Source organism: Echeneis naucrates, chromosome 8, assembly GCF_900963305.1.
Source record: "Echeneis naucrates chromosome 8, fEcheNa1.1, whole genome shotgun sequence".
Taxonomy (NCBI): Eukaryota; Metazoa; Chordata; class Actinopteri; order Carangiformes; family Echeneidae; genus Echeneis; species Echeneis naucrates.
In genome coordinates this window covers 1746579-1769213 of record NC_042518.1, presented here as the reverse complement: position 1 = coordinate 1769213, position 22635 = coordinate 1746579, and the positions used below count along the sequence as shown (strand labels likewise).

General features: G+C 43.4%; 2 protein-coding genes across 7 annotated transcripts; both read left to right on the top strand.

Annotated features, from left to right (window-relative positions):
- The first annotated feature begins 915 nt into the window (after nt 1-915).
- On the top strand, nt 916-11853 carry map2k4a (mitogen-activated protein kinase kinase 4a). Of its 4 annotated transcripts, XM_029507805.1 has the most exons (13): nt 917-1377; nt 2133-2168; nt 3060-3092; nt 5340-5442; nt 5534-5708; nt 5796-5915; nt 6014-6133; nt 6226-6277; nt 6364-6491; nt 10175-10252; nt 10994-11142; nt 11320-11365; nt 11517-11853. In XM_029507805.1, the coding sequence occupies exons 1-13, from the start codon at nt 1224-1226 to the stop codon at nt 11628-11630; spliced, it is 1308 nt and encodes a 435-aa protein (XP_029363665.1). In that variant the 5' UTR covers nt 917-1223; the 3' UTR covers nt 11631-11853. The 4 variants fall into 4 exon arrangements, with proteins under 4 accessions (XP_029363667.1, XP_029363665.1, XP_029363666.1 ...); XM_029507807.1 differs by lacking the exon at nt 2133-2168 and having other exon boundaries at nt 916-1377; XM_029507806.1 differs by lacking the exon at nt 3060-3092.
- A 1151-nt stretch (nt 11854-13004) lies between these two features.
- Nucleotides 13005-21880, top strand: elac2 (elaC ribonuclease Z 2). 3 transcript variants are annotated; one of them, XM_029508093.1, is made up of 25 exons: nt 13005-13496; nt 13679-13729; nt 13826-13896; nt 14865-14929; nt 15028-15085; nt 15173-15241; nt 15330-15428; nt 15510-15565; nt 15742-15800; nt 15936-16008; nt 16102-16214; nt 16293-16391; nt 16489-16627; nt 17095-17180; nt 17492-17637; nt 17792-17888; nt 18068-18206; nt 18282-18320; nt 18439-18548; nt 18853-18952; nt 19027-19147; nt 19610-19688; nt 20040-20184; nt 20786-21015; nt 21342-21880. In XM_029508093.1, the coding sequence occupies exons 1-25, from the start codon at nt 13165-13167 to the stop codon at nt 21361-21363; spliced, it is 2598 nt and encodes an 865-aa protein (XP_029363953.1). In that variant the 5' UTR covers nt 13005-13164; the 3' UTR covers nt 21364-21880. The 3 variants fall into 3 exon arrangements, with proteins under 3 accessions (XP_029363953.1, XP_029363955.1, XP_029363954.1); XM_029508094.1 differs by having other exon boundaries at nt 13165-13496; nt 17492-17613; XM_029508095.1 differs by lacking the exons at nt 20040-20184; nt 20786-21015; nt 21342-21880 and having other exon boundaries at nt 19352-19648.
- The last annotated feature ends 755 nt before the right edge of the window (nt 21881-22635 follow it).

The window sequence follows — 22635 nt, the reverse complement described above, 5'->3', positions numbered from 1 at the left end:
TTTAACGTCGCTGTCTGCCAAATGGGCGGCGGATCAGACCCGCAGCTCCTTTTGTGTTGGATTTTGGAGCACACAACAACATTACAGTCGGATTTTCAACCGTGTTTTTATATATTTATATATCATTTTGCGTTGCGTAACTGTCTGCACTGCACCCATTTGGATAAACGGTCCTTAGATGGCAACACAGTTGACTATATGGCGTCTGACAGAGATGTCCTATAAAGTATTAAAAAACACACCACATTGGTCTTTGTTTATTTATTACATCAGATATTATCTGGGACTTTTCCCTCCCCGGCGGCCACGTACAACAAAACGAGCACACGCTCTCCAAAAACCGCAGTGACGTCAAGGCAGCGATAATGAGGAAATACTACTTCTGGTGTGGCTTTCCAAAATAAAACCCCCAACGCATACGACTGGGATACCTCGATTATCGGAGACAATTAAAAAAAAAAAAAAAAAAAACACATTCATAATCAATACACCACAAAACTGATATATTTTCCTGCTGTTTTTTACTTAAAACATCCAAGAACATGTTTGACTTTAATGTTTAAATTTAATTCAATTTAAGCAGATTAGTTCACCACGAATAACTGCGATGAATACGCGTATCTAAGAATTTATTATTTTTTAATAGATAGATAGCAAAAGTAACATACTGAATAAAAAATACCTAAAAGACGTACTGTACAATAAATACAACACTTTCAAATAGAAAAGCATACTCTGAAAGGTATAAAGTTTAACTTGTTTATCTGTTTTATTTGAGTTTAGTGTGTTTCATGTCAGAAGTGTCACCCTCAGAGGAGTGGATTTATTTATCTTTTATTTTGAAGCGGCCTTCCGGGCCGGTGCGGCCCCCGCTGCGGGAGTTGACGTGCCGTCGGTCGGTCAGCTGATTGTGAGCTCCGTGTTAGCAGGCTCGGTTAGCTTAGCCTAGCCGGGTGTTTGTTTTTGTTAACGTTACCACGCAGCTCCGCTTCACCGCAACTTTTAACGTTTTCTTTATTATTAAGGCGAAGTCCTCCTCCCCCTCCAACACCTCCTCCACCCCGCCCTCCCTCCCTCCTTTCCTCCTCCTCCTCCTCCTCCTCCTCCACCACCACCCAAGTTAGCCAGGCGGTGATCACCGGGGGCGGAGGAGCGGAGACGGCCGAAGTTGTTGCTCTCTCCGCCGTCCTCGTCTCTCCGCATCGCAGCCGGAGCCGCCGCTGATGGAATTCAAACACACAACAATGGCGACTCCCGGCCCGAACAGCCAGACGGCGCCGAGCGGTGGAGGCGGAAACAACGGGGGCTCCGCGGCTCCACACCCCCACCAGCAGCAGCAGCAGCCCCAGCACATCACCACCATGAGCAGCATGCAGGGTAAGTGAGGGGGACTGGAGGAGGAGAAGGAGGAGGAGGAGGGGGGAGCAGGGGGCAGGAGGAGGAGGAATCTGCCCCGGAGCCCGGAGCTCACATTCGGCTGCAGTGAAGGTTAACCTTAGCGGGGCTAGCTAACTGCCCCTGGGGTTTATTTTACCCCCCAAACATCCCCGGAAAGATAAATTATTTATCTACCCCCCCCCCCAGATGCGTTAAATGCCCCTGTTGGCGCTTAATGCCCCCCACCCACCACCACCTAGTTCAATTCTGCTCTGCGCCAAACTCCGTCCAAAAAATGGGCGATTTGAAGTGGCAGCTGTGGATGGGCTCGTACTGAGGGAGCACTGAAAACACTTCTGTTTGGAAACCTTCAGAATCGACAAAATAAACAAAAATCACACATTCAGCACTGATTTCATAAGATCATCTTGTGTTTGAATTACAGCTGCTGTGATTTTTTTTTTTTTCATGGCGCCTCTTTGCTCTTCCACATGAAGATATTTTAATATAAAATATACCGATTTTGTCAAAAACCCTTCACACAAAGCCATGTCTCATTTGTGTTTGTGTGGTTGGGGAAATGCAAAACAGCTTTGAATAGTTAAAGTTGATATTACTTTCTTCACTAATTGTCCTTGTTAAGGGTTTGTCAACAGAAACACCTTATTTCTTTATTTCCGTCGCCTCTGCTGAACCAAATGCTCATCACAATGATTCTTTCTGTGTACAAACAAATGTCTCATTTTAACTTTCAGAGTCCAACACCTGCTGGAGATGTCAGAGTGAAACAGGTAGTTACACACTTCATTTCACTTGGTAGAGTAAGATGTGAAGTTTGATCGGAAATCTGAGCAATTGAAGTTTTCATTTTCGGTCAGAATCCATCATGTTTGACTTCACTGTACTCTGTTAGTACGTCATGATGTTTGTGCTCAGGGTTTGTTCATTTGTCAACGATTCACATCTGATTTGCACGTTAATTTTGTATTCCTTGTACATCTATGTATAAAGATGATTAAGATATTTGCTTTAACTGTTTTACTTTATTAATAATAATGATATCACTGTTTTATTGGGTATCTGAAATGTAATCCTGTTTTCATTCACCTCTCCCTGATTGTGTTTCACCCCTCTTTACCTTAATGCTGCTAACTAATGATTCCTAACTCCTGACACGGTGCTGAACGATGGTGAGCTGACCTGAGAAAAGAAAAATGAAACTGTCACATGTTTTTGTTTGCAAAATCATGTCGTGACTGTAATTTATGCTCATTCCTAGATCCTTTTGTTTGTTTTGTTTTATTGCAGGTCATTTTGCCTCCCTCATTTGCTGTTCCACTGACTGACACATAACGTTATTCACCACACTGATATGTGCGTGCATGCGAATGCATTACTCTCCTGATGATGCATTTAACCTGCAACAGCAAGGCCAATTTCTGTGATTATTTGTCCACCCTAAAACTACAGGACAGACAGACACCACAGTTAGTCCTGTTTTTTGTGTGAATAAAGTGGACACTTTAATTCCAGGAAGAGGTTGTTTTGGAGTCCTTTTAAAGGAGGGATGTCACATTAAATCTCAAAACTACTAACAAAGCAGTCTCTTGAGCAAGACATAACAAGCTGCCAAACTGAAGGGTGAACTATGAAGAAAATAAAAGCTGTCTTCTCACCTCTAGGGTTTCAGATAAACCTGTCTGGAGCTCCCCCAAGTAAGCCAACCCTCTTTTGCTTTAGCACCAGTTCTCATTCCTTTGTTTTCCGCTTGACAGTCTGGTATGGGGGAGTCTGTCCTGCTATTCTCAACTAATCCAAAGTCAAGACTTCTGACGGGTTCAAGTAGGCTTGTGCCGGTAGCGCAACAGTTGTCAGATGCTCAGTTTAATAGAACGCAGCCTAAAACACTGATTTTTAGAAAGCTGTGCTGTATTAAAAACAAAAAGCAGCACTTGCAGGTAAGACAGATTAAGTAAGATTTGTCCTCATCGGCACAAGCCTAAGATTCAGAGCTTCCATTGATATTTTGGCTCGAGATCCTCTCGACTGATTTTAACTCCTCAGTGGGATGGAAGAGAAAGATAGACTGTTTTCCACTTTAATACCTGTAATGGAAGCTCTACTTCACTGGTTACCAGTGCGTCACTAACAAACAACAGTAGTGCCTGTAGTTTTGTCACATAACTTTTTTTTTTTTGTTTGTTTGTTTTTTTCCCAAACTGGTTTGTCTTTTTTTTTTTTTTTTTTTTGGCATGGGTGCACCTCAGCATAGCCCTTGCTTGTTGGGACAAGGTACACACTCGGAAGTTGTCATTTCAAGCGATGCAGTGTCCTGGAATTCAAACACACATTCTTGTGGTATTTTGGGTGGAGTGAGCTGGAAATAAAGCCTCAAGATTCAAGGTGAAATCAAAGCAGTTGGCCTTGAGAAGCATGTGCGGGATCATTAGTGTTGTCTTTTTTACCCCCCCCCTTTTTTTTTTTGTTTGTTTTTTGATGTTGTTGTTGTTGACTTGTGGTGAGGTTTGTGTCTGCGTTGGGAATGTAAGTGTCTGGGGAGTTTGTCAGCATGCTACGTTTCTGTATCTGCAGCAGATAAAGGATCAAAATAAAATGTAGAGGCAGGGCTGCAGGAAAAAGGGGTGAGATACTGAAGTGGGTGTTGATAGGATCCTCAGATAAATGGATGAATGTGTCAGGCAGCTGCTGAACAGGTGACACCACTGTCAGTAATTCAGGGTTGGGCGATGTGATGATATACTCAGTCAGGCTTTGACATGTGATTTATAGTCGCTCGCTCTGTATTAGTTTCCTGTAGCATAAACGAATGTGATCTAATGCAACACGTCGGCATTAACTTATACTTTCGTGAAGGTTAAAATGTGTTATTTTTATCAGTGAGGGTGCAGAAAGGCCTCAGTCTAGTGTGATGAAGATGCATTCAACATTAAAGCATAAGATGGGAGTTGTGTTGTTGCTGTTTCTGTTATTTTGTCCAGTTTAATCAGCGACTTTAGACTTAGTAACAGAAACAAATCACCTGAAGCAAAAGTAGTCTTATCTTTCATGAAGGAAGGATTTATTGGAGGACAGTTGGATTAGATGAATTAGTGTAAGGGAGATGGGCAAATGTTCTTTTTTTTAATAAAACCACAAACCAGAGAGTAGGACTGCTTTATTAGTCTGCCTGTGTTTTATTCATCTGAACTTACTTTGTCTTTTAGATATTAAAGCAGCTTCTTAATTGATTTTCACTACAAACATAAAAGAACTATCGGAAAATATTATGATAAAGCATCACCCACTCTCATATGTACATGAAACATACAGTGTCATCTGTATAAAAGTGAAGTTGAATTTGGTGTATTAGGTACATCTGTGGGATATAAGAAACCAGCTGAGCGAGCGGTTTTTCTAATATTTTACCGGCTGCTTTTCAAAACAAAACAAATATTAGAAGCACCTCTGGCTGGAGGAAACAGTGTATTTTATTAGGGAGTTTTCTTCTGCAGATTAATCTGCATTTGTTATAGCAAACAATAAGGAAACAAACAACTGTGTGTGTCACCCAGTTGTGTTTCTAGTAGTGCCACATGTAGATACACAACTTGGATGGAGGTGCTCGTAGTTTCCTGGGATTTGTTGGCATGAAGCAAACAAACCACCAGTCAACATTTCTGAGGCTCATAGAGGAGGGTGATGCAGCAGTCGTCCCCTTGTTCAGTGGAAAGCATGATCTCCACAGATTTGAGTTAATTTGGTTTAAATGTCTTCCTTGTCTTCCCGTTGTCTCATTTTGTGGTTTGTGTTGTTTTCCCTCACTGACTTTTCATGTGGGATGAGTTTCTGTTTAATTTATTGATCTATTATTTTTATTTTTCAATCCTCAACAGTTGTTGCTTTATTATTTATTTATTTATTTTATTACATTCTGACTCGTCACTGTTTCCTCTCCCGGTCAGGTAAACGCAAAGCCCTGAAGCTGAACTTTGCCAATCCTCCCATCAAACCCACCACCAGGTTCACACTGAACACAGCGGGACCGCCCTTTCAAAACCCGCACATGTGAGTGAAGAAATCCACCAGGACGTTTACTTTAATCTCTCTCTTTCACACGCTCCAAACGTATTTTATCACCCTTCTCTTTTTCTTGCAGAGAGAGGCTGAGAACACACAGCATTGAGTCGTCGGGAAAGCTGAAGATTTCCCCGGAACAGCACTGGGACTTCACAGCAGAGGATCTCAAAGATCTGGGCGAGATTGGCCGAGGGGCTTACGGCTCCGTCAACAAGATGGTGCACAAGCCGAGTAACCAAATCATGGCGGTCAAGGTGTGTGTCACCCCCTCCTGCAGGTATCTACGCCATGGCAGATATTTTTATGTTGTGGTCATGTTTCGCGTTTCCTTCCTGCCACAGAGGATTCGGTCGACGGTGGACGAGAAGGAGCAGAAGCAGCTGCTGATGGACTTGGACGTGGTCATGAGAAGTAGTGATTGTCCCTACATCGTGCAGTTTTATGGTGCTCTGTTCAGAGAGGTGAGATTAAGACCAGATTTTACTCAAACATTTCTTATTCCACTGGAATATTTGAATCACTTATCCAGGATGAGAGTTTTCTTTTTCTCTTGTTTCAGGGCGACTGTTGGATTTGTATGGAACTTATGGCTACCTCCTTAGACAAATTTTACAAATTTGTATATTGCTCATTAGACGACGTGATTCCAGAAGAAATATTAGGAAAAATAACATTAGCTGTAAGTTTTTCCTGAAGATTATATACCTGTTGTAAATAATAACAATTCCTCATGAATCAACTGCTGATGCTAATGAGTTTGGTGTTTTGCAGACTGTGAAAGCGCTTAACCACTTAAAAGAAAACTTGAAAATAATACACAGAGGTAAGACAACGCCAGACACGGCCCCCTTACCTTTCATATCGTCCTGGCCTCTTTTCATTAATCTGTCCTTCGTGTTTCTCCATCAGACATTAAGCCGTCGAACATCCTCCTCGACAGGAATGGCAACATAAAGTTGTGTGACTTTGGCATCAGTGGTCAGCTGGTAGACTCCATCGCCAAAACCCGAGACGCAGGCTGCAGACCCTACATGGCCGTGAGTAGCAACGTGTGCTGAGATGGAGTTCTGCTGTTGAAGGAACATGGCAGATGTTTGATTTTAGGCATTAATTAAGGAACCTGCAGATCCCCCACAGAGCGCTGCAGTCCGGCTCCAACTGTGACTTTGTGTTTTAATGTCTAAATTTACAGCAGAAATAAACAAAGTTTAAAGCCTGTCTTAAAAGGAGCTCCAGTCTCTGCAGCTAATTCCCTCCTTCAGGACTACAAGGGTGAATATATATATAACTCACCTGTTTACATTTTATTAAATTGCAGGTGTGGCCTCTTCTGAGTGACAGAGCAGTAAGCTTGCAATAAACCGGTTTGCATTAAAATCTCTGCTCAGCGAAGTAAATATTTCTACCTGTTGGGTCCCAGAAGTCGGTCAGAAAGCTGATATGAACATGAATCAGAGCAGGTGTGTGACATCTCTTGACGGCAGTGACATTTTAGTGTTGACAGAATGATTCATGATGAATCAGCATCCGGCCTCAACTCAGCAAAACAGAACGTTCTCATTGTGAGTGAGGAGGGGAAAAAAAAGTCATGACAAGGTCAGTCGGTGGTTGTGGCTCACTGATAGGATGCCTATTGTGTGTTGAAATCTGAGCCATGTTGAAGTTTTTGTGTCTGAGTCAGAAAGTTGTGTACGGTGGCATTGGATCAGAAACCACATCAACATCCTGCAGAAGTTTTCTGGTGCTTGTAGTGCGAGAATAATGCTGCTGTTCTCACACAGCCCTGTGTTGTGCAGGAAAAAGTGAAATTCTGCTTTGACAGCGGCTGTGTGGAGGTGAAGGTTTCAGTGCTGTTTATCTCTGGGGGACTGCAGCTAAAGGCCAGTTTAGATCTGGACTGGGATTGGTCAGCTGGAGTGCGTCACAGTTTGTCCATGTCTCCTAATCTCCTTCTGCTCCTCCTTCACTGTCATTTCAATAACACGAACAGTTTGTTTCATCCCCGACATCAGACTGCTCCCTTTCAGTCCATCATTTGATGAAACTCTGCTGTTAATTAGGTTTTTGTTGCAGAGCAAACACAATAGAACTATACAATAAACTTAAAGGCCCAGTATGTTTAAAAACCTGCTCTCACTTGATTCATTCAGAATTTCATGCAACAAATCTTCCCATTTAAGAGGCCACATTTGAAGCGTTTCTGCCTGACAGTAAATTAGTGATCTGTCAGTTATCACTTTATCTGCTGCTTAATTGCTGTGACTGTGTTTTTAGTCAACAGCCCCGGCGTGTGTTGTGTACATGCACAAAATTGTTGGCAGTGCAAAGAGTTGATCTCACTGTGTCGTCACTAGCTGCAGGTTATTTTCTGTCTCTGGGGTTACATCAGCCTTTGGGGGTGGTTCGCCCTCCTCCCAGCCGCCCCGGCCACTCCACACTAATTTCCGATCTAAATTTGGTGAGGCACTATCAGGACCCTGGCTGTTCCACACACACGCACCCCCCCTCTTTTCATTCATGACTCCGGTCTGAACTGAGGTGCTCGGGGATCTTTCCGCGGCTGTGAACTCAGGGATCAGGAATCTCAGCTCCAGTCTTTTTGTTTCCAGCTGGCGAGCTGGCCGGGTGTTTGATCACAGTTCTGCTGGTTCCCTGCAGGAGCAATGACGTAAAAAAACTGAGTCCAGCTGCAGACTTGAAGTCCTGAGGGGCTTTTATACAACCAGTAGCTGTTGCTCATAAACTCTTTTCAGTCACTGTGATGGGTTTGTTTTTTTTTTTTTGTGTGTTCTACTGTACATGATCATGTTTTGGCACACCTGTTTCCGTGTAGAACATACTAAAGCCTGCGAGCGCGCACACACACACTCACACTTCTCTATAAAGCACTCTAATGCAGCCTCATAACACTTACATAGCAACATTAGACTCAATGAGACCATAACATAAGGACACCACACAAGAGTTTGCAATGAATTTTTTTGCAAATTAAGTTGAATCACAATGAAAAGGTTAGCCCATAAAGTAATCAGCTAAAACTAGATGAAGACTGGGCCAAAAAGAAGAAAAGATGGGGAAGCACAGGGCCGTCGCACCCTAAACTGGGAAAAAAAACAACAAACAAGGGCTACCGGCAACTCAACCTAAAGTAACAAACTGTCATTAAAGACAGAGGAAAGGGGAAACTTACACAAAGAAAAACAACAACCTTCCCCACGCTGCTGCTCCAGAGTGTCCAGCTGAGAATGAACTCTGTCCTCTTTATTCCCTGCCTGATTAGCTAATTGATCCCAGGCCTGTGGAGAAGGAGCCGAGGAGAAAGAGAGACACAGCAGCAGAGAGGACACACCCTCTGCTCAGATGTGTATGTGGATCAGCTGTGGCCACACACAACAACGCCTCATTCAAAAATGTTAATTGTTTTATTTAAGGTTGATTTTTCTGCATAAATGAAAACTAAATGAATATTTACACTGCTGCTTCCACGTCTTTCAGCTCTTGTTACTGTAAATAATAAGCGTCATCAGAATTTCTTAATTCCAGAGAATAACACATGAAATTGAGTCAACTCTGTTGGAGTGATGAAATTGAGGGTTTGTTGTTTTGTTTTTGTTTTTTTGCAGCTTTATTAGGTCTAGATGGAGCAAACAGTGTTATTAAAAACTGCCAGACTGTAAATACAGAGTTTTGCTGGTGGCTAATTTTTTAATAAGTTTTCCAGGATATCACAGGAGCATCTTTTGTTTTAACAGCAGTTAAAACCCTTTAAATATTCAGTTCATAATGAGCGATATGAGAGAGGATGTGGAGATGTCATTTACATTTCTGTTTAATTGCTTCCCAGTTAATTCTTAAATTTATATGCTGTGACTGCAGAGACTAAACAGCCCGTATTGGCAGATGTGAGTGGGCTCTCTGCAGTAGTCAGCTGCTCTTCTCTAAAACCCATCAGCGCTGCAGCACAGACTGTCCCGCTCTGCTGCGGTGACGTCAGCATCTAATTCAGGCCTGTAAATGGGCCAGCGAGGTGCTGCCTTCCTCTCCGCACAGCAGCAGCAGGACAGGCAAGAGATTTCTGCAGCGCTCTGCTCACGCGCTTCATCATCACGTCTGCCCGCCGTGAATCATGATGAGCAGGCTGGAAAAGTCAGAAGTGAACCCCGACAGGCAGCGCTGAGGGAAAGTGTGAGCTGCAGAGCTGATGGCATCTTGTTGTGCAGGTGAAAACATGCCCCCGAAGTGACGAGCCGGCTTGGCATTCTCTCAGGGGAGATGTGTTTTGGCACAAACACCTGTTTGTCTCTCTGATGATTTGATCTGGAGCTCAGAATAAAGAAAAGCTTTCTGAATTTTCTCATGAGCTTGAATATTAAAGTGGTGAAACTCCAGTTAAAGTTCGCAATAACACGTTTACGCATGTGGCTTTCTTCCTGATGGGCACCCTGCTACAGATTTGAAGGATTTAGGTTTTAAAGTGAACAAGCACAGTGACATCTGGTGGTCTGAAGGATTTACACCCAACTCATCTGGTAGTCTCAATCATGTGTGTCCATTTAAAAACTCAAGAGGCCTTTTGGGGTTAAAACCATAATGCTGTTGTTTAGACGAGCAGCTGAAAATGCTAAATTATCGCTGAATAACTGTGTTGATTTGACCTTTTAGTGTTTTTTTTTTCCCACAGTTAATAGAGTTTTCATCTGATTCCCTGTTGTATTTTCAGCCTGAGAGAATAGACCCCAGTGCTTCCAGGCAAGGCTATGATGTGCGATCAGATGTTTGGAGTTTGGGAATCACACTGGTGAGTCTTCGTGCCATCACCTTTACAGAGAAAATAGATAAATTTGTGCTTTTTACACATATTTCATGTAAAAACTATAAAACAATTGCTGTGGGTTGTGTATTTGTCCCATAAGGGTTCAATCATTGTCACAGTTGTGGCAAATGCCCCCCTGAACAGTTCCAACTGCCCCCACTACAATCAGTCATTCCTCAGTTAAGCGTTCTAGCATGTTGGTTTGACGTCAACATTAAGAGCGTCTGCTACTTCAGGTTATGTGAGTCACACATTTTATCTGTGAGACAATGAACCCTCTGCGAAAAAATGATCTTGATTAAAACATTTACTTTCTTCCCCTAAAATAAATAAAATCCAGACGGCCGCTCACACGACCATGCCACTTCTCCCGCTGGGCCAAAAAGGAAATGGGAGTATATGATGGTGATGAAATCACCACAGCTAAAACAAAGAAACACCTGCAATTACAAAATCAAACAAATTTTCTAATGTTCTGGCTTGTGGTGCTACCTCCTGTTTGGATTAACTGTCCAGATATTTCCAAGGAACTAAATTGCATTTAACAGCACAACCTGAAATACAGCCTGATTTAATAAACAGGGAGGACAGCTCATGATATTTTCTGTACATTTGATATAAAATGTAGAGGGTTTTTCTTCAAAGATCACATAAAATGATCCAGAAAAGATCATTTCAGGACATATGAAATGTTAATTCAAGGTGTTTGTGTATAATGTGTTTCAGTACGAGCTGGCCACTGGACGGTTTCCCTACCCGAAGTGGAACAGTGTGTTTGACCAGTTGACCCAGGTGGTGAGAGGAGACCCTCCACAGCTCAGCAACTCGGAGGAGCGGCGCTTCTCCCCCATGTTCATCGCCTTTGTCAATGTGTGGTGAGGAAACACCTCTAGGGTGCCATCCCATTTCTGTCATGGTCTATGAATTGCTTTTTCTGTGGAGTCATGCAGCTGCTGCATGCTGTGGTTGTGTCTCCCCTCTGGTGGACACACGGCTGAACTGCATCGTAATGTTTTTAATTCTTTCTCTTCCTCCTTAATCTTTTCCTCAAGCCTTACAAAGGACGAGTCGAAGAGGCCAAAGTACAAAGAGCTACTGGTGAGTGCAGCGCTCTGCATTTCCACCCACAAAATAAAAGATGGAGCTTTTAAATCTTTTAAACTGCCTCAGTCTGCTGTTGCATCCTCTCTGCTTCAGGATTCTTTGATAGGAATTTGTAATTTTTCGCCCCCCCCTTTTCCCATTTCAGAAAGACCCGTTCATCCAGATGTACGAGGAGCGTTCGGTCGACGTAGCCGGTTACGTCTGCAGGATCCTGGATCAGATGTCAACATCCCCCAGCTCCCCTATGTATATGGACTGAAAGCAGAACAAAATCAAAAAATACGTCATTAAATATAAGTCACAAGTCTGCAACAGTAAAGACAGTGGGAAAAAAAACACAAAGTAAAGAAAACAAATCCTCATGTAAATTTGCTTGATCCCCTTATTGCAGTGTTAAGAGAATTGTAAAGACTAAAAAAAAAAAAAAAAACAAAAGAAAAAAAAGAATGAAACACCATTTGCAATAACATTGGTGTTTATTTCAGTCATGTCTGTATAATATATAAACGTTAACACACTTCTATTTCTCTCTTGTTCACAAACACACAGTCACGCAAGTATAAAGACAGCAGCTGAATCAATCAATCATGGTCTTGACTCATCTTGATGAGGACTCATCTCAGTGATTAGTAGTGATTTAAAAGATAAATAAGTAACCTGGAACTTGTATTTATAGAACCAAAATCATGTGAAGTATCTGATTGGAGATTCTTCAGCATACTGGAATCATGCTCTTTGTGAATTGTCCCAAATCTTCCATGTATGTGAATGAAAGCATTGTGTTTGGTATGTTAATGGAACTTTGCTTCTCTGGGTCTAAAGCAGTTTAAAGGTGAACGTGTTGGTCAGAATCATTAGACCTGCAGTCCAGTTAGTGCTCACTGTGGACTATATGCCGATATATGAATAAAGAGAGAGAAAGGGAAGGGCAATGTGTGGCGTATCTTTTTTTGTCTTTCGTTGTGGAATTAAGTATGAGGGGGCTTTATATCAGAATACTGTTCTGATTTTGAGATTCTAGAGCAAAACCACCTGGGCACAAGACCATCAGTGACTTCAGCTCTGATGTCTGATGAGACTCAGGTCAAGGTCTCAGAACTGCTCTTTTCTGCTGATTGACTGATTGTTCAATTAATTATTGGAGCCAGAAACTGAAAATAAATCACATAAACAAGTCCAAGTTTCAGTAAAGAGTTAAAAGGGCTGTGTTCAAACTGGTTCCTCTTTTTTTTTTTTTCAGGACTTACATTGAAAGTGCCTTTAATTGTCAATCAAACAGGCTACCAAGAGCAAGAATTTATATGGTTATATATCACTTTTATTTATTTATATAAAATGTACTTTTCTCTTTCCTGAGTCAAATATGTTATTATTTAATGGTTTTATTAAGCGTTTTAATCATAGAAACTTAATTACATTTATCATAAAACAGCTTTATTTTATCACCGCAAAGCATTTTAATATCGCTGTTTACTATTGGTGTTTTATTTTGTAGTAATTTGTTTATTTCTAGCAGACGTTCCGGCTTCCTGTCTCCAAAAGCCGCTGTGATTGGTCCACAGCCCATCTCCGTCAATCCTGCGCACCAATGAGCGACACGCTGCTGAAACGTCATCATTAGAAGCCGGACGTGTTGTCGCATGTGTCACCAACCTTCACATCTTCTGGACGTGTTTATTTTAGTTGATTCATGCTTTAAAAATGCCTAGAAATGTAAGCAAGAGCGTTACGTGATTGTTTTCACGTGTGAGTGTTTTTAAACACCAGCTGGACGTTTTTTTTTTGTGTTTATTATGAATACGGCGCATTTGAAGCTGAGATACTTCACGTCTCTGTTGGTAAAAGGCAGAGCTGCTCCGCTGCTAACACGGCCGGACTCTCCCACAATCCTCCGCTTTATCCGAACAATGGCGACCAATAATATCAAGGATAGTAAAAATAACAACATTAATAATAATAATAATAAGAAAGCCAAACAGAAGGAGCCGCTGCGGAGACTGAAGACCAAAGAGGGAAGGAGCAAACGGGGAGACGTTCACGGACCGTCCACCGTCTACCTGCAGGTGGTCGGCGCCGGGACCAGAGACAACGCTGCGTCCCTTTACGTCTTCTCCGAGTACAACAGGTAGAGTTCACACCTGCAGCCTCCTCATGTCAACACCCCGCCCCTCCCCCGTCCAGAGAATCAGATCTCAGCCTACATCAGGTTCTTGTGATAGTTAATCGTAATGCTTCCAGAAGATGCATGTAAGGAAATTGAACACAACACCACAGATGTGTTTGTTTTAAGGTCTGTGTCCGCTGCAGGTACCTGTTCAACTGTGGAGAGGGAACACAGAGGCTCATGCAGGAACACAAGTAAGCCGGTTTGTAAACACACTGTTGCTGTCTGTAAGTCGGTTTGGATGACAAAGTGATGAAGGGTTGACGTGAACGTGTTTCTCTCTCTGGCAGACTGAAAGCCGCTCACCTGGACAACATCTTCCTGACCAGACTGAGCTGGGAGAACGTGGGAGGGTTATCAGGTCAGTGGCATTCGATGTGTTTGTGAGAAGGGAAGTTCTGCTTATTGAAGCACAAAGTCAAGATTTGGCAGGTTGTCTGTTTAACTAGATGGATTCTCTGTGCAGTCAGATGTACGAGAGGCAGAAACCATAAATACAGTCTGTCATTTCTTTGAAGATGGATTTCAGTGGTTGATTAGAGAAGACATAACTGGCAGAGCACAAATTCATGGAGACAACATGGAAATTCCCATTAGAAAAGCTAAAGTCAATATCTCTACAAGAACAGTGGTTGATTCTGGTGCTTTATCTTATATTTCAACTCGTTTGTCTGCGTTGGCACAACTTTGCTCCTCTCTGTCACTCTCACTGAGTGAGAAGCCACTAACGTCTAACAGCAGAGAGAAGGCCTATAGTGAACTCCGTCCAGATCAGTTATTGACAGATTTGAGATCAGCTGTTATCACACGCTCCTTAACTCCCAAAAAGACTTAGATTCATTATGTGACACAAACAGCTGGATGTTCATATGGCGACTGTTTCTGCTGCCCTCAAGTGACCAAAAGAATCAGTTACAGCAGCTTCAAAATGAAAAGTCTGATATGAGAATCTTTTTATTCAACTGGCAACAAATCAGTAACATAAATGGCATCAATTCAGATCTGTAACAAACAACAAAGTATGCCAATAATTTAATATATAAAGACAAAAATCTCTTTAAATCCCAGTGACTCAAATCTTATCAAAAAGTATCAAATGAAACTGGACTTGATTTCATCTGTTGTGCTGCAGATGAACATGCTTTTAATTGATATTTCTTTCTATATTTATAATGATGTATCAAAAGCAAAAATAGCTTTTAAATGAACACTTCATTATTTCTTATATTTTATTATCTATGGTATTATATTTTTGCATTAAATGAAAGACACAGCTTTTGCTGCTACGGATAATTTTGATTGATGAAAAAAGTCTGTGTTTATCTGCAGGGATGATTTTAACTCTGAAGGACACGGGTGTACCCGAGTGTGTGCTTTCTGGACCGCCACAGCTGGTGAGACACTGAATCCTCCGGTATGAAAACTGCTGCAGGAGATTTGCGTTCACATCACATCTGTCTCTTCTTCTTCTTCTCCTCTGCCTTCATTTTAGGAGAACTATATAAATGCCATCAAGTCATTTTCTGGACCGCTGGAAGATATCAAGCTGTGTATGTTGACTTTGCAGAACTGAATTGGATGAGCATGAAACAGTTTACATTTTGTCAGCGATTGTTTACTGTGTTGTGTTCTCACAGCGGTCCGTCCGTACACTGCAGAGACGTACACAGACGACACAATGACAGTTCACCAAGTGCCAATATTTGGTGAGTTCGTCTTTTTCTTTTCTGCTTCACCTCCACTGTTGAAGTGTCTTCGCTGCCAGCTGACTCTTGTTCGACCTTCACGCTGTAGCCCAGTCGAAGGATCGCGGTAGGAGCCCCTCCCCTGGAGCAGGCGGCCCAGCTTCGCCAAAGAGAGATAACGTTGATAGAGACCGGCCGCACAGTCCAGGTGAGTCTGGGAGCGGACAGAGTCCCACCTTGAGTAAAAAGGGACGTGTTTTCATCAGTGTTTTGTTCTGATGTCCTGTAGGTGACCGACAAACAGCAGCAAGAGACTCATCTCTGGTTGTCGCTTTTATATGTAAGGTAGGAAACTGACAGTGATGTCATCCATGTGCGACGAACAAACTGAGGAACTCTGTGCCACTCTTCTTTGTCACTTTGTTTTGTTGGCCTTTTCCTCATTCTTCTCATTTTACACCTTCTCTTTTTCATTCTCGTAATTCTCCTTCCTCTTCCTCCTCCTCTCAACTCTTTCCCAGCTTCACCCAAAGAAAGGAAACTTCCTGGTTCCTGAAGCGCTGAAGCTCGGTCTTCCTGTGTGAGTGGATCTTTACATCTGAGAAGCATCAAAAACATTTTTTTTTTTTTAAATTGAAAGTAGACCCCCCCCCCCAATTTTATTGGTATTAATATTAATGTCCTCTAAATCGTACTTAAATCGCCCCCCTCACAGAGGCACAGCTGCCATCGGCCCGCTCATCAAAGCTCTGAAGGCTGGAAGCAGCATCACGTTCGAAGGCAGAGAGGTGCAGTATGAAGGAGGACTTCTTTTCCGTCTTCTTCCATCTCCTTCAGCCCTGCAGCTCCTGACTGTATCAGTATCTGCTGTTTTCCTGTAGATCCGGCCGGAGCAGGTCTGTACTCCCACCGATCCGGGACCCATCTTTGTTATCGTCGAGTGTCCGACCGAAGAGTTCGTCGACGCCGTCTGCACCAATCAGCAACTGAGAAGGTGCCAAAGCTGCTCATCATCTCTTCAGCTGAATTAAACTGAGCTGAGTGACTCACTTTTCTGTGCCGTCCCCTACAGACACCAAACGGAGGGTGAGGAGGACTCTGCTGCGCTGGTGGTCCACATCACTCCGGAGTCTGTTTTGAAAACGGAAACATACAAAGAGTGGATGGAGAGGTTTGAAATCAGACTCCATAGATGCTCCCGCTTCTATTTTCTTCCTCTTTTGTGTCATTCAGTGAGGCTGAGAGTTCCTCTTCGTGCCTTCCTGCAGGTTTCCCTCCACAACACAACACCTGATCCTGAACGAACAAGCTTGCACGGTCCACAACATCAGGAGTCACAAGATTCAGGCTCAGCTGAACATGATTCACCCCGAGATTTTTCCACACCTCAAGTCTTACAAAGCAGAGGTAACACTGTTGCTTCTTTTACAGCTTTTATAATACTTAAGTGTTCAGTTCCCGTCAGGATCCGTTAGGAATGAGTCAGTTTCTCCAGGTTGGGAGTCAGATTTCTGTTGGAATGGTCTCCGGTTTTGCATCTTATTTTCAGGAAAACTTTTATTGAGCTATTAAATCAAGAGAGAAGGAAGACCATTTTCACATAGACTTCAACACAATTTGACTCCTTTATGCAGCCAGTGAAGTCATTGGATAAAATGCAGGTTCACCTTACAGACTCAGAGTCCAGGTCCAGGTCTATAAATGGTCCCCGGGGTGGTGATCTGCTGCTTGCTGAATGTTTGTGTAAAAGCTCTAGAGATCAGCAGCCATTTCACGGTCACATCACCCCCCCGAGGGTACAGGGAGGCTTTACCCAGTGTCCAAGTCAGGTGTGGTTCATAAAGAACAACAACAGAACCATGTTTTTCCCTCAGGAGCCTCAGGCTGCCCTGAACGTCGCCGTCGTCAGAGCCGAGTGTCTGCTCAAGTTCCAGCTCAGACCTGTAATGGAGTGGCAAAGGTCAGTTTCTCCTTCACTCCCTCCCAATTTAGCCGACCTTACTCTGCCGCTCTGAGCGCCGCCTCGTCACAGAAAACAATCTGCAATGGACCATTACACTCTGCCTCTTTATTTTTTAGCTTTTCTTTTTTTTTTTTTTTTTTTAAACTCGTCTTACACATGAGAATTTTTTTTCCCCGGCTCTGTTTCTGTCAAGTCTTACAGAGATGATGCGAGCCAAGGTCAGATGTGAAACGAACGTTTCTCCTCGCCTGGCGGTCTGTTTGCAGGCAGCGATGTGTGTCTTCCTGACTCTGTATCTTATTCATTAGAGACGCCCTCCCCTCTTGCAACGCTGAGGAATTTGTGAGAGAAGCTGCCGAAGTCCCAAACTTCCTGGAAGAAGTGGAAAAGTGCAGGAAGATTTGCTCCACTGATGCGGCAGATCTGTCCGGTCAGTTCTCCCCTGGAAACCCAAGTGGGGGGGGCAGAGGATATTTTTAGTATTCAAGGCTTAGAAATTGGTCCCAGATTGATCCTGCACTGATGTTTAAATGTGGAAAAGTTCTGTTTTTCTTTTCTTTTCACTAGAACTTTGCCTTCATATTAATTGGAAGAGTTTTGTGCTGCAGGACAAGGAGTGGAATACCCAGAGGTGGTTTTCATGGGAACCGGATCAGCACTTCCGATGAAGATCAGAAACGTCAGTGGCACTTTAGTTAATATCAGGTAGGGATCTGTCTGTCCTGTTCATTTGTACGTCCTCGACAATCAGGTATGATTAAATGTATCAAATCAGGATTATGTCTTTGAATTGGGTCAGTTCTTGTGTTTGAGCTGGCGGCTCAAGTCCTTTGTTTGTAGTTTTTGTGTCTGTGTGGGTCGATAACATCCGTCTCTGCCTGTAGTCCCAGCCAGTCGCTGCTGTTGGACTGTGGGGAGGGAACCTTCGGTCAGCTCTGCAGACACTACGGGGACGACGTGGATGACGTCCTCTGCAAGATCTCCACCGTCTTCATCTCGCACTTGCATGCCGACCACCACACGGTAAACTGCTGTGCACTGTCATCAAAAGACCAGACCGGCTCTGCACGATCTAATCTCATCTTCTCTGTGTCTCAGGGTCTGCTTAATCTGCTGTACCAGAGGGAACGAGCCATGGTAAAAAAAAGAAAAAGATGAAATGCATGCCGTAACGGTCAAAAGATGAAATATTACTTGTGCTGCTGAGGCGTGAATGAGCGATTCAATGACTGCGTTGTCGTATTTCTGCCTTTAGAGGACGTCTGGAAAGACTTTCAGCCCAATCTACCTGATCGCTCCGGGTCAGATCATGATGTGGCTCAATCAGTATCACGACTCCTGCGGGGAAATCCTGAACCACATCAGGTATGTTAACACGTCAGAATGTGATGATATATATTTTCTTTGTTTTCAGCATGAAAAAATGAGAGAGCTTCACTGTCCATTAGAACCATCAGTGAAACATTATTATTATTATTATTATTATTGTTACAGACAGATTATTTGAGCTGTGCATTTAAGCTTGAGTCCTGAAATGGCCACCTAAAAGGCAGTTTCTTGATGATAGACCCAGCTGTAAGCCGACCCTCCTCTTCTCTGAAGGCCTCACTGGACTGCAGATTGTCTTGTTGTGGTTTTCGTCGTCTTTAACGTCTGCTGTGGTTTCCAGTCTCATCCCAAACAGATCTCTGAGCGAAGACGCAGAGCCGACCAAACCCTGGATGAAGTCGCTCATCGGGGCAGCGCTGGAGAAGAACGATCTGTTGAAGGTCTGCTGCAGTTTGAGCATCGAAGCCCTTCAGTGTTCAACAATACTCAGTTTGTTTTTGTGTGTTTGTCGCAGTTCCAGACGTGTTTGGTGCGTCACTGTAAAAACGCCTTCGCCTGCAGCTTCACGCACCGGTCGGGCTGGAAGCTGGCCTTCTCCGGTGACACCATGCCCTGTGATGGATTCGTCCGCATCGGTGAGCAGCTCTCTGAGTAATTACAGTCCACGTTAAGGTGAAGTGTGGCTACACAGATGCACTAGTGGGCAACGGCATATTGAGCATGTGCTCTTCAATATTGCAGTTTCATATAAAAAGGTCATCTTAACTCGTAGCTCAACTGGACGGCTTGTTCTGAATAATTTATCCGATATTTCTCGATGCTTTCGATCACTCTCGCAGCTGCCAGGCTCCTCTAATGGTTCCTGCGGGATCCTGCTTCACTGACTCCTCTTAAATTGCTCAGCTGGACTCGGTCCAAGCGGAGGCCTCCGCACAGACAGCCAGTGTATCCCACACCCGTTCGTTTATAGATGGCTCGGCGCCGCAGGCAAACAGGGCGTGCCGCTTCTTGATTACGCCGACCACCTGATTGATTTCCTGCACGACAGGAAGAGACTGTAAGTGCTCGTCTGTGACCCGGGCCTCTTTCTTCTGCAGGAAAGGACGCCAGCCTGCTGATACACGAGGCCACGCTGGAGGACGGGATGGAGGCAGAAGCAGCGGAGAAGAGACACAGGTGAGTAAAACAAACTGACACCAAGTTGTTCTGCAGGGCTTTAATGTGATTTAGGTAAATGAATAAAACAGCCGAGGAAAACAAGAAGATTGCAGCACTTAAGCCTGAGTGTCCACCAAAGAAATGTTGCTTCATTGGCTGTTGGAAATTGCAGTTATGTTGAGTAGCTTGTTTAGTTTCTAACCTCTCCAGACGATTGCTATTGATTTCTGCTCCTGTTTTCCGGCAGCAGAGTGAGAAACCGTCTTCACAAAAGCATCTTTTAGGACCGTAGAAAAACAATATTCCCAGTGAAGCTCAGATCAGTGTAACGTAAACCTCTCTGACTTCACGCTGCCTGTTTCCTGACAGCACGACCTCCCAAGCCATCGGCATCGGCATGGAGATGAACGCCGGCTTCATCATGCTGAACCACTTCAGCCAGCGCTACGCTAAGATCCCGCTCTTCAGCGAGGACTTCAGCGACAGAGTCGGCATATCGTTCGACCACATGAGAGTGAGTAGGAAGTCGTAACAGAAACAGGAAATCTTTTTTCCCCACGTGAACGAGCGCTCCTGAATGCAGCATTGACATTCTGCAGATGATTTACTGCTGCGACATGAAGGAGGCTTGTAGGAGAGGTTCTTTCTTTGCTTCAGCTGAGAGCCTGAAATGAGTTTAAGAATCTGACTGCTTGTTTATTGTTTAATCAGATAGTTTTTGTCCTAAGATTCAAATCCCTTTATTCATTTCATTTTTATCCTCCTGGAAAGAACTTTGTTGCCATTTCACAACATAATTTTTATTAAGCGGTGTGAGAATGTTTCTAAATATTTGATGATTATTGATTAAGATTTTATTTGAGGAGAGTAACAGTTGTAATGTTTTCATTTCTCTGCGTCTGGTCCACGTTTAACTGAAAAGCTGATTTCAGGAGCTTAATGTTGTTTCAGCTCACAGTTTGTTGAATTACAGTGATTTCTTTGCTTCCAGACTGAAGGATGAAAAGAAGACGTTTGAAAAATGAGACCCATCAATGAGCTGCAGTCCTTCAGGAGTTTAAATCCAGACTTGGTGCCGTCTCTTCACCAATTTTCTCCATTTCCTCTTGTCTCAGATTTGCCCCGGAGACTTGAAGATCCTCCCCAGACTCATTCCCGCACTGAAAACCCTTTTTGCCGAGGAGATCGAAGAGATGGAGGAGAGAAGAGAGAAGAGGGAGCTGAAACATCCGAGAGGAAGCAGCTCTGAGCGAAACATGACGGGCCGAGCCGCCAAACGAGAACAGGAGGAGGCAGCGACACACATCGTAGAAACAAAGAGACAGAAAACCTCCAGCATGAAACAGTGAGGCCTTTAACTGAAGAACCTTGAGTTATGTTATTTAAGTGAACATGAGTTTTATTTGGCTCTTGCGGTTTGATGAGAATGATTTATATTTGTAGCACCGGAGAGACGATGCTAAACCATGAGTGGATATGAATTTCTGTTTTTCATTAAACACAATAAAGAAATCCCTCAATCTGTAGTGTCGGTTACTTCGACTCCGGTTTTCAAAACTGAGCTGAAGTGAAAGTGGAGCTTCTGAACCAGAAGATGACAATTAAAAATGATAATTATTCTTCTCTCTGTCACACGAACTGGACGTTTTTGTTGTTTTGTTGTTTTCTCAGACATTTTTCACATTTTCTGTGACGGACTCAGAGAGAGATGGATGAGCTGCAGCTAAAGGCCACAAATTGGATTTGAACCTGATTAGGATGACGCCTCGGCGGTTTTCTCTCCACCAGTTGAGCCTTTGGGCCGTCCCAGCTGTCATGATGCTGCTGTGAAATTTGGCCCAGACAGACATTCGTAGTTGCCAGTGGATCAATCAGAGTTTATTGATCCGTCATCAGGTAAAAAAGAACTAAAATTCTTAGATTGGGAAAAAAGTTTTATTTTAAAGTTAACCATTTACCTGAGCTGTGTCTTAAATCAACTTGGAAATGTTAGTATCCGTTTATAATACAGAATATCCATTTCATACATACAATATATTCTAGAGTTATAACTATAACTAAATATCCTGTAGACACGTTAATTTGGAGGTTGCTGGATGAAAATAGCGAATAATTAGATGATATAAAGCAAAACTAATATAAAATCTCTTTTCACAGGAGAGTTTGATTAAAAATGAGTAATCACAAACTTATCTTCATCTTTGTACATGTGCATGATGGAATTGTTTACGTTGTGGAAATAAATTGCTTAAAGTAGATTTACAGCTTTAATTGGTCAACAATTTTCACGCCTCTCAGCTGGATGTCTCAGTTCATCTAAGAACTGCAGCAGGACTTTCCACTTCAGTCCACATGGGGGCTTCAGTGTGCCGTCGGCGCTGATGCAGACCAGTTACTGAGGTCTAGAGGAGGGAAGAAAGCCAGCCAGCATTGCAATAAGCTCATTTATTATCTGCTGCCGCTGGAGGGAGCGGTGGCTGCAGGAATCTCCTTTTGCTCTGCTGGAGAGTCAGGCAGTGGATTCTGCATCGTGTGTTCAGGATGGGAAAGGTCTTCGATGTGGTTTGGGTTTGTTCACGTCTGCAGGAATGAGCGCTCTGACTTCAGGAGTGGCCTCTCCATTAAGCAGAGGAAGTATATTTCAGGGCCTTGTTTTCCAGGACTCGGTGGGCAGCAAAGTCTCGACTCTAATTCGAGGCCAAAGGTAGAGCGGACTGAGAGGATCCCTCCTCTCTCTGCTCAGATAAAACAAGAGGTAAATGTGAGTTTTCAGAGATTAGTGGGCTGAGTGGCGTGCTGGCGATTAGCCTATTTTCTGGAATGTGAAGCAGCGAGATGAAGATGCATTGCTCTCGGGCCCAGAGTTCATTTAGGGGCCTTCGCTGCCGCCGAGGGCCCCTCCTATCAGAGAAGGCACGGCTGATAAGCAGGAAGGGAGCAGAAATGGGTTTTGACATACGCTCTG

Excerpts from the sequence above, each read along its gene's own strand:
- map2k4a (XM_029507805.1), top strand. The coding sequence starts at position 1,224 with ATGGAATTCAAACACACAACAATGGCGACTCCCGGCCCGAACAGCCAG. Across the intron at positions 1,378-2,132 it reads CACCATGAGCAGCATGCAGG|AGTCCAACACCTGCTGGAGA; the intron begins GTAAGTGAGGGG and ends TTTAACTTTCAG. Across the intron at positions 5,709-5,795 it reads ACCAAATCATGGCGGTCAAG|AGGATTCGGTCGACGGTGGA; the intron begins GTGTGTGTCACC and ends TTCCTGCCACAG.
- elac2 (XM_029508093.1), top strand. The coding sequence starts at position 13,165 with ATGAATACGGCGCATTTGAAGCTGAGATACTTCACGTCTCTGTTGGTA. Across the intron at positions 15,242-15,329 it reads TCACCAAGTGCCAATATTTG|CCCAGTCGAAGGATCGCGGT; the intron begins GTGAGTTCGTCT and ends TTCACGCTGTAG. Across the intron at positions 17,181-17,491 it reads CCTGTAATGGAGTGGCAAAG|AGACGCCCTCCCCTCTTGCA; the intron begins GTCAGTTTCTCC and ends CTTATTCATTAG.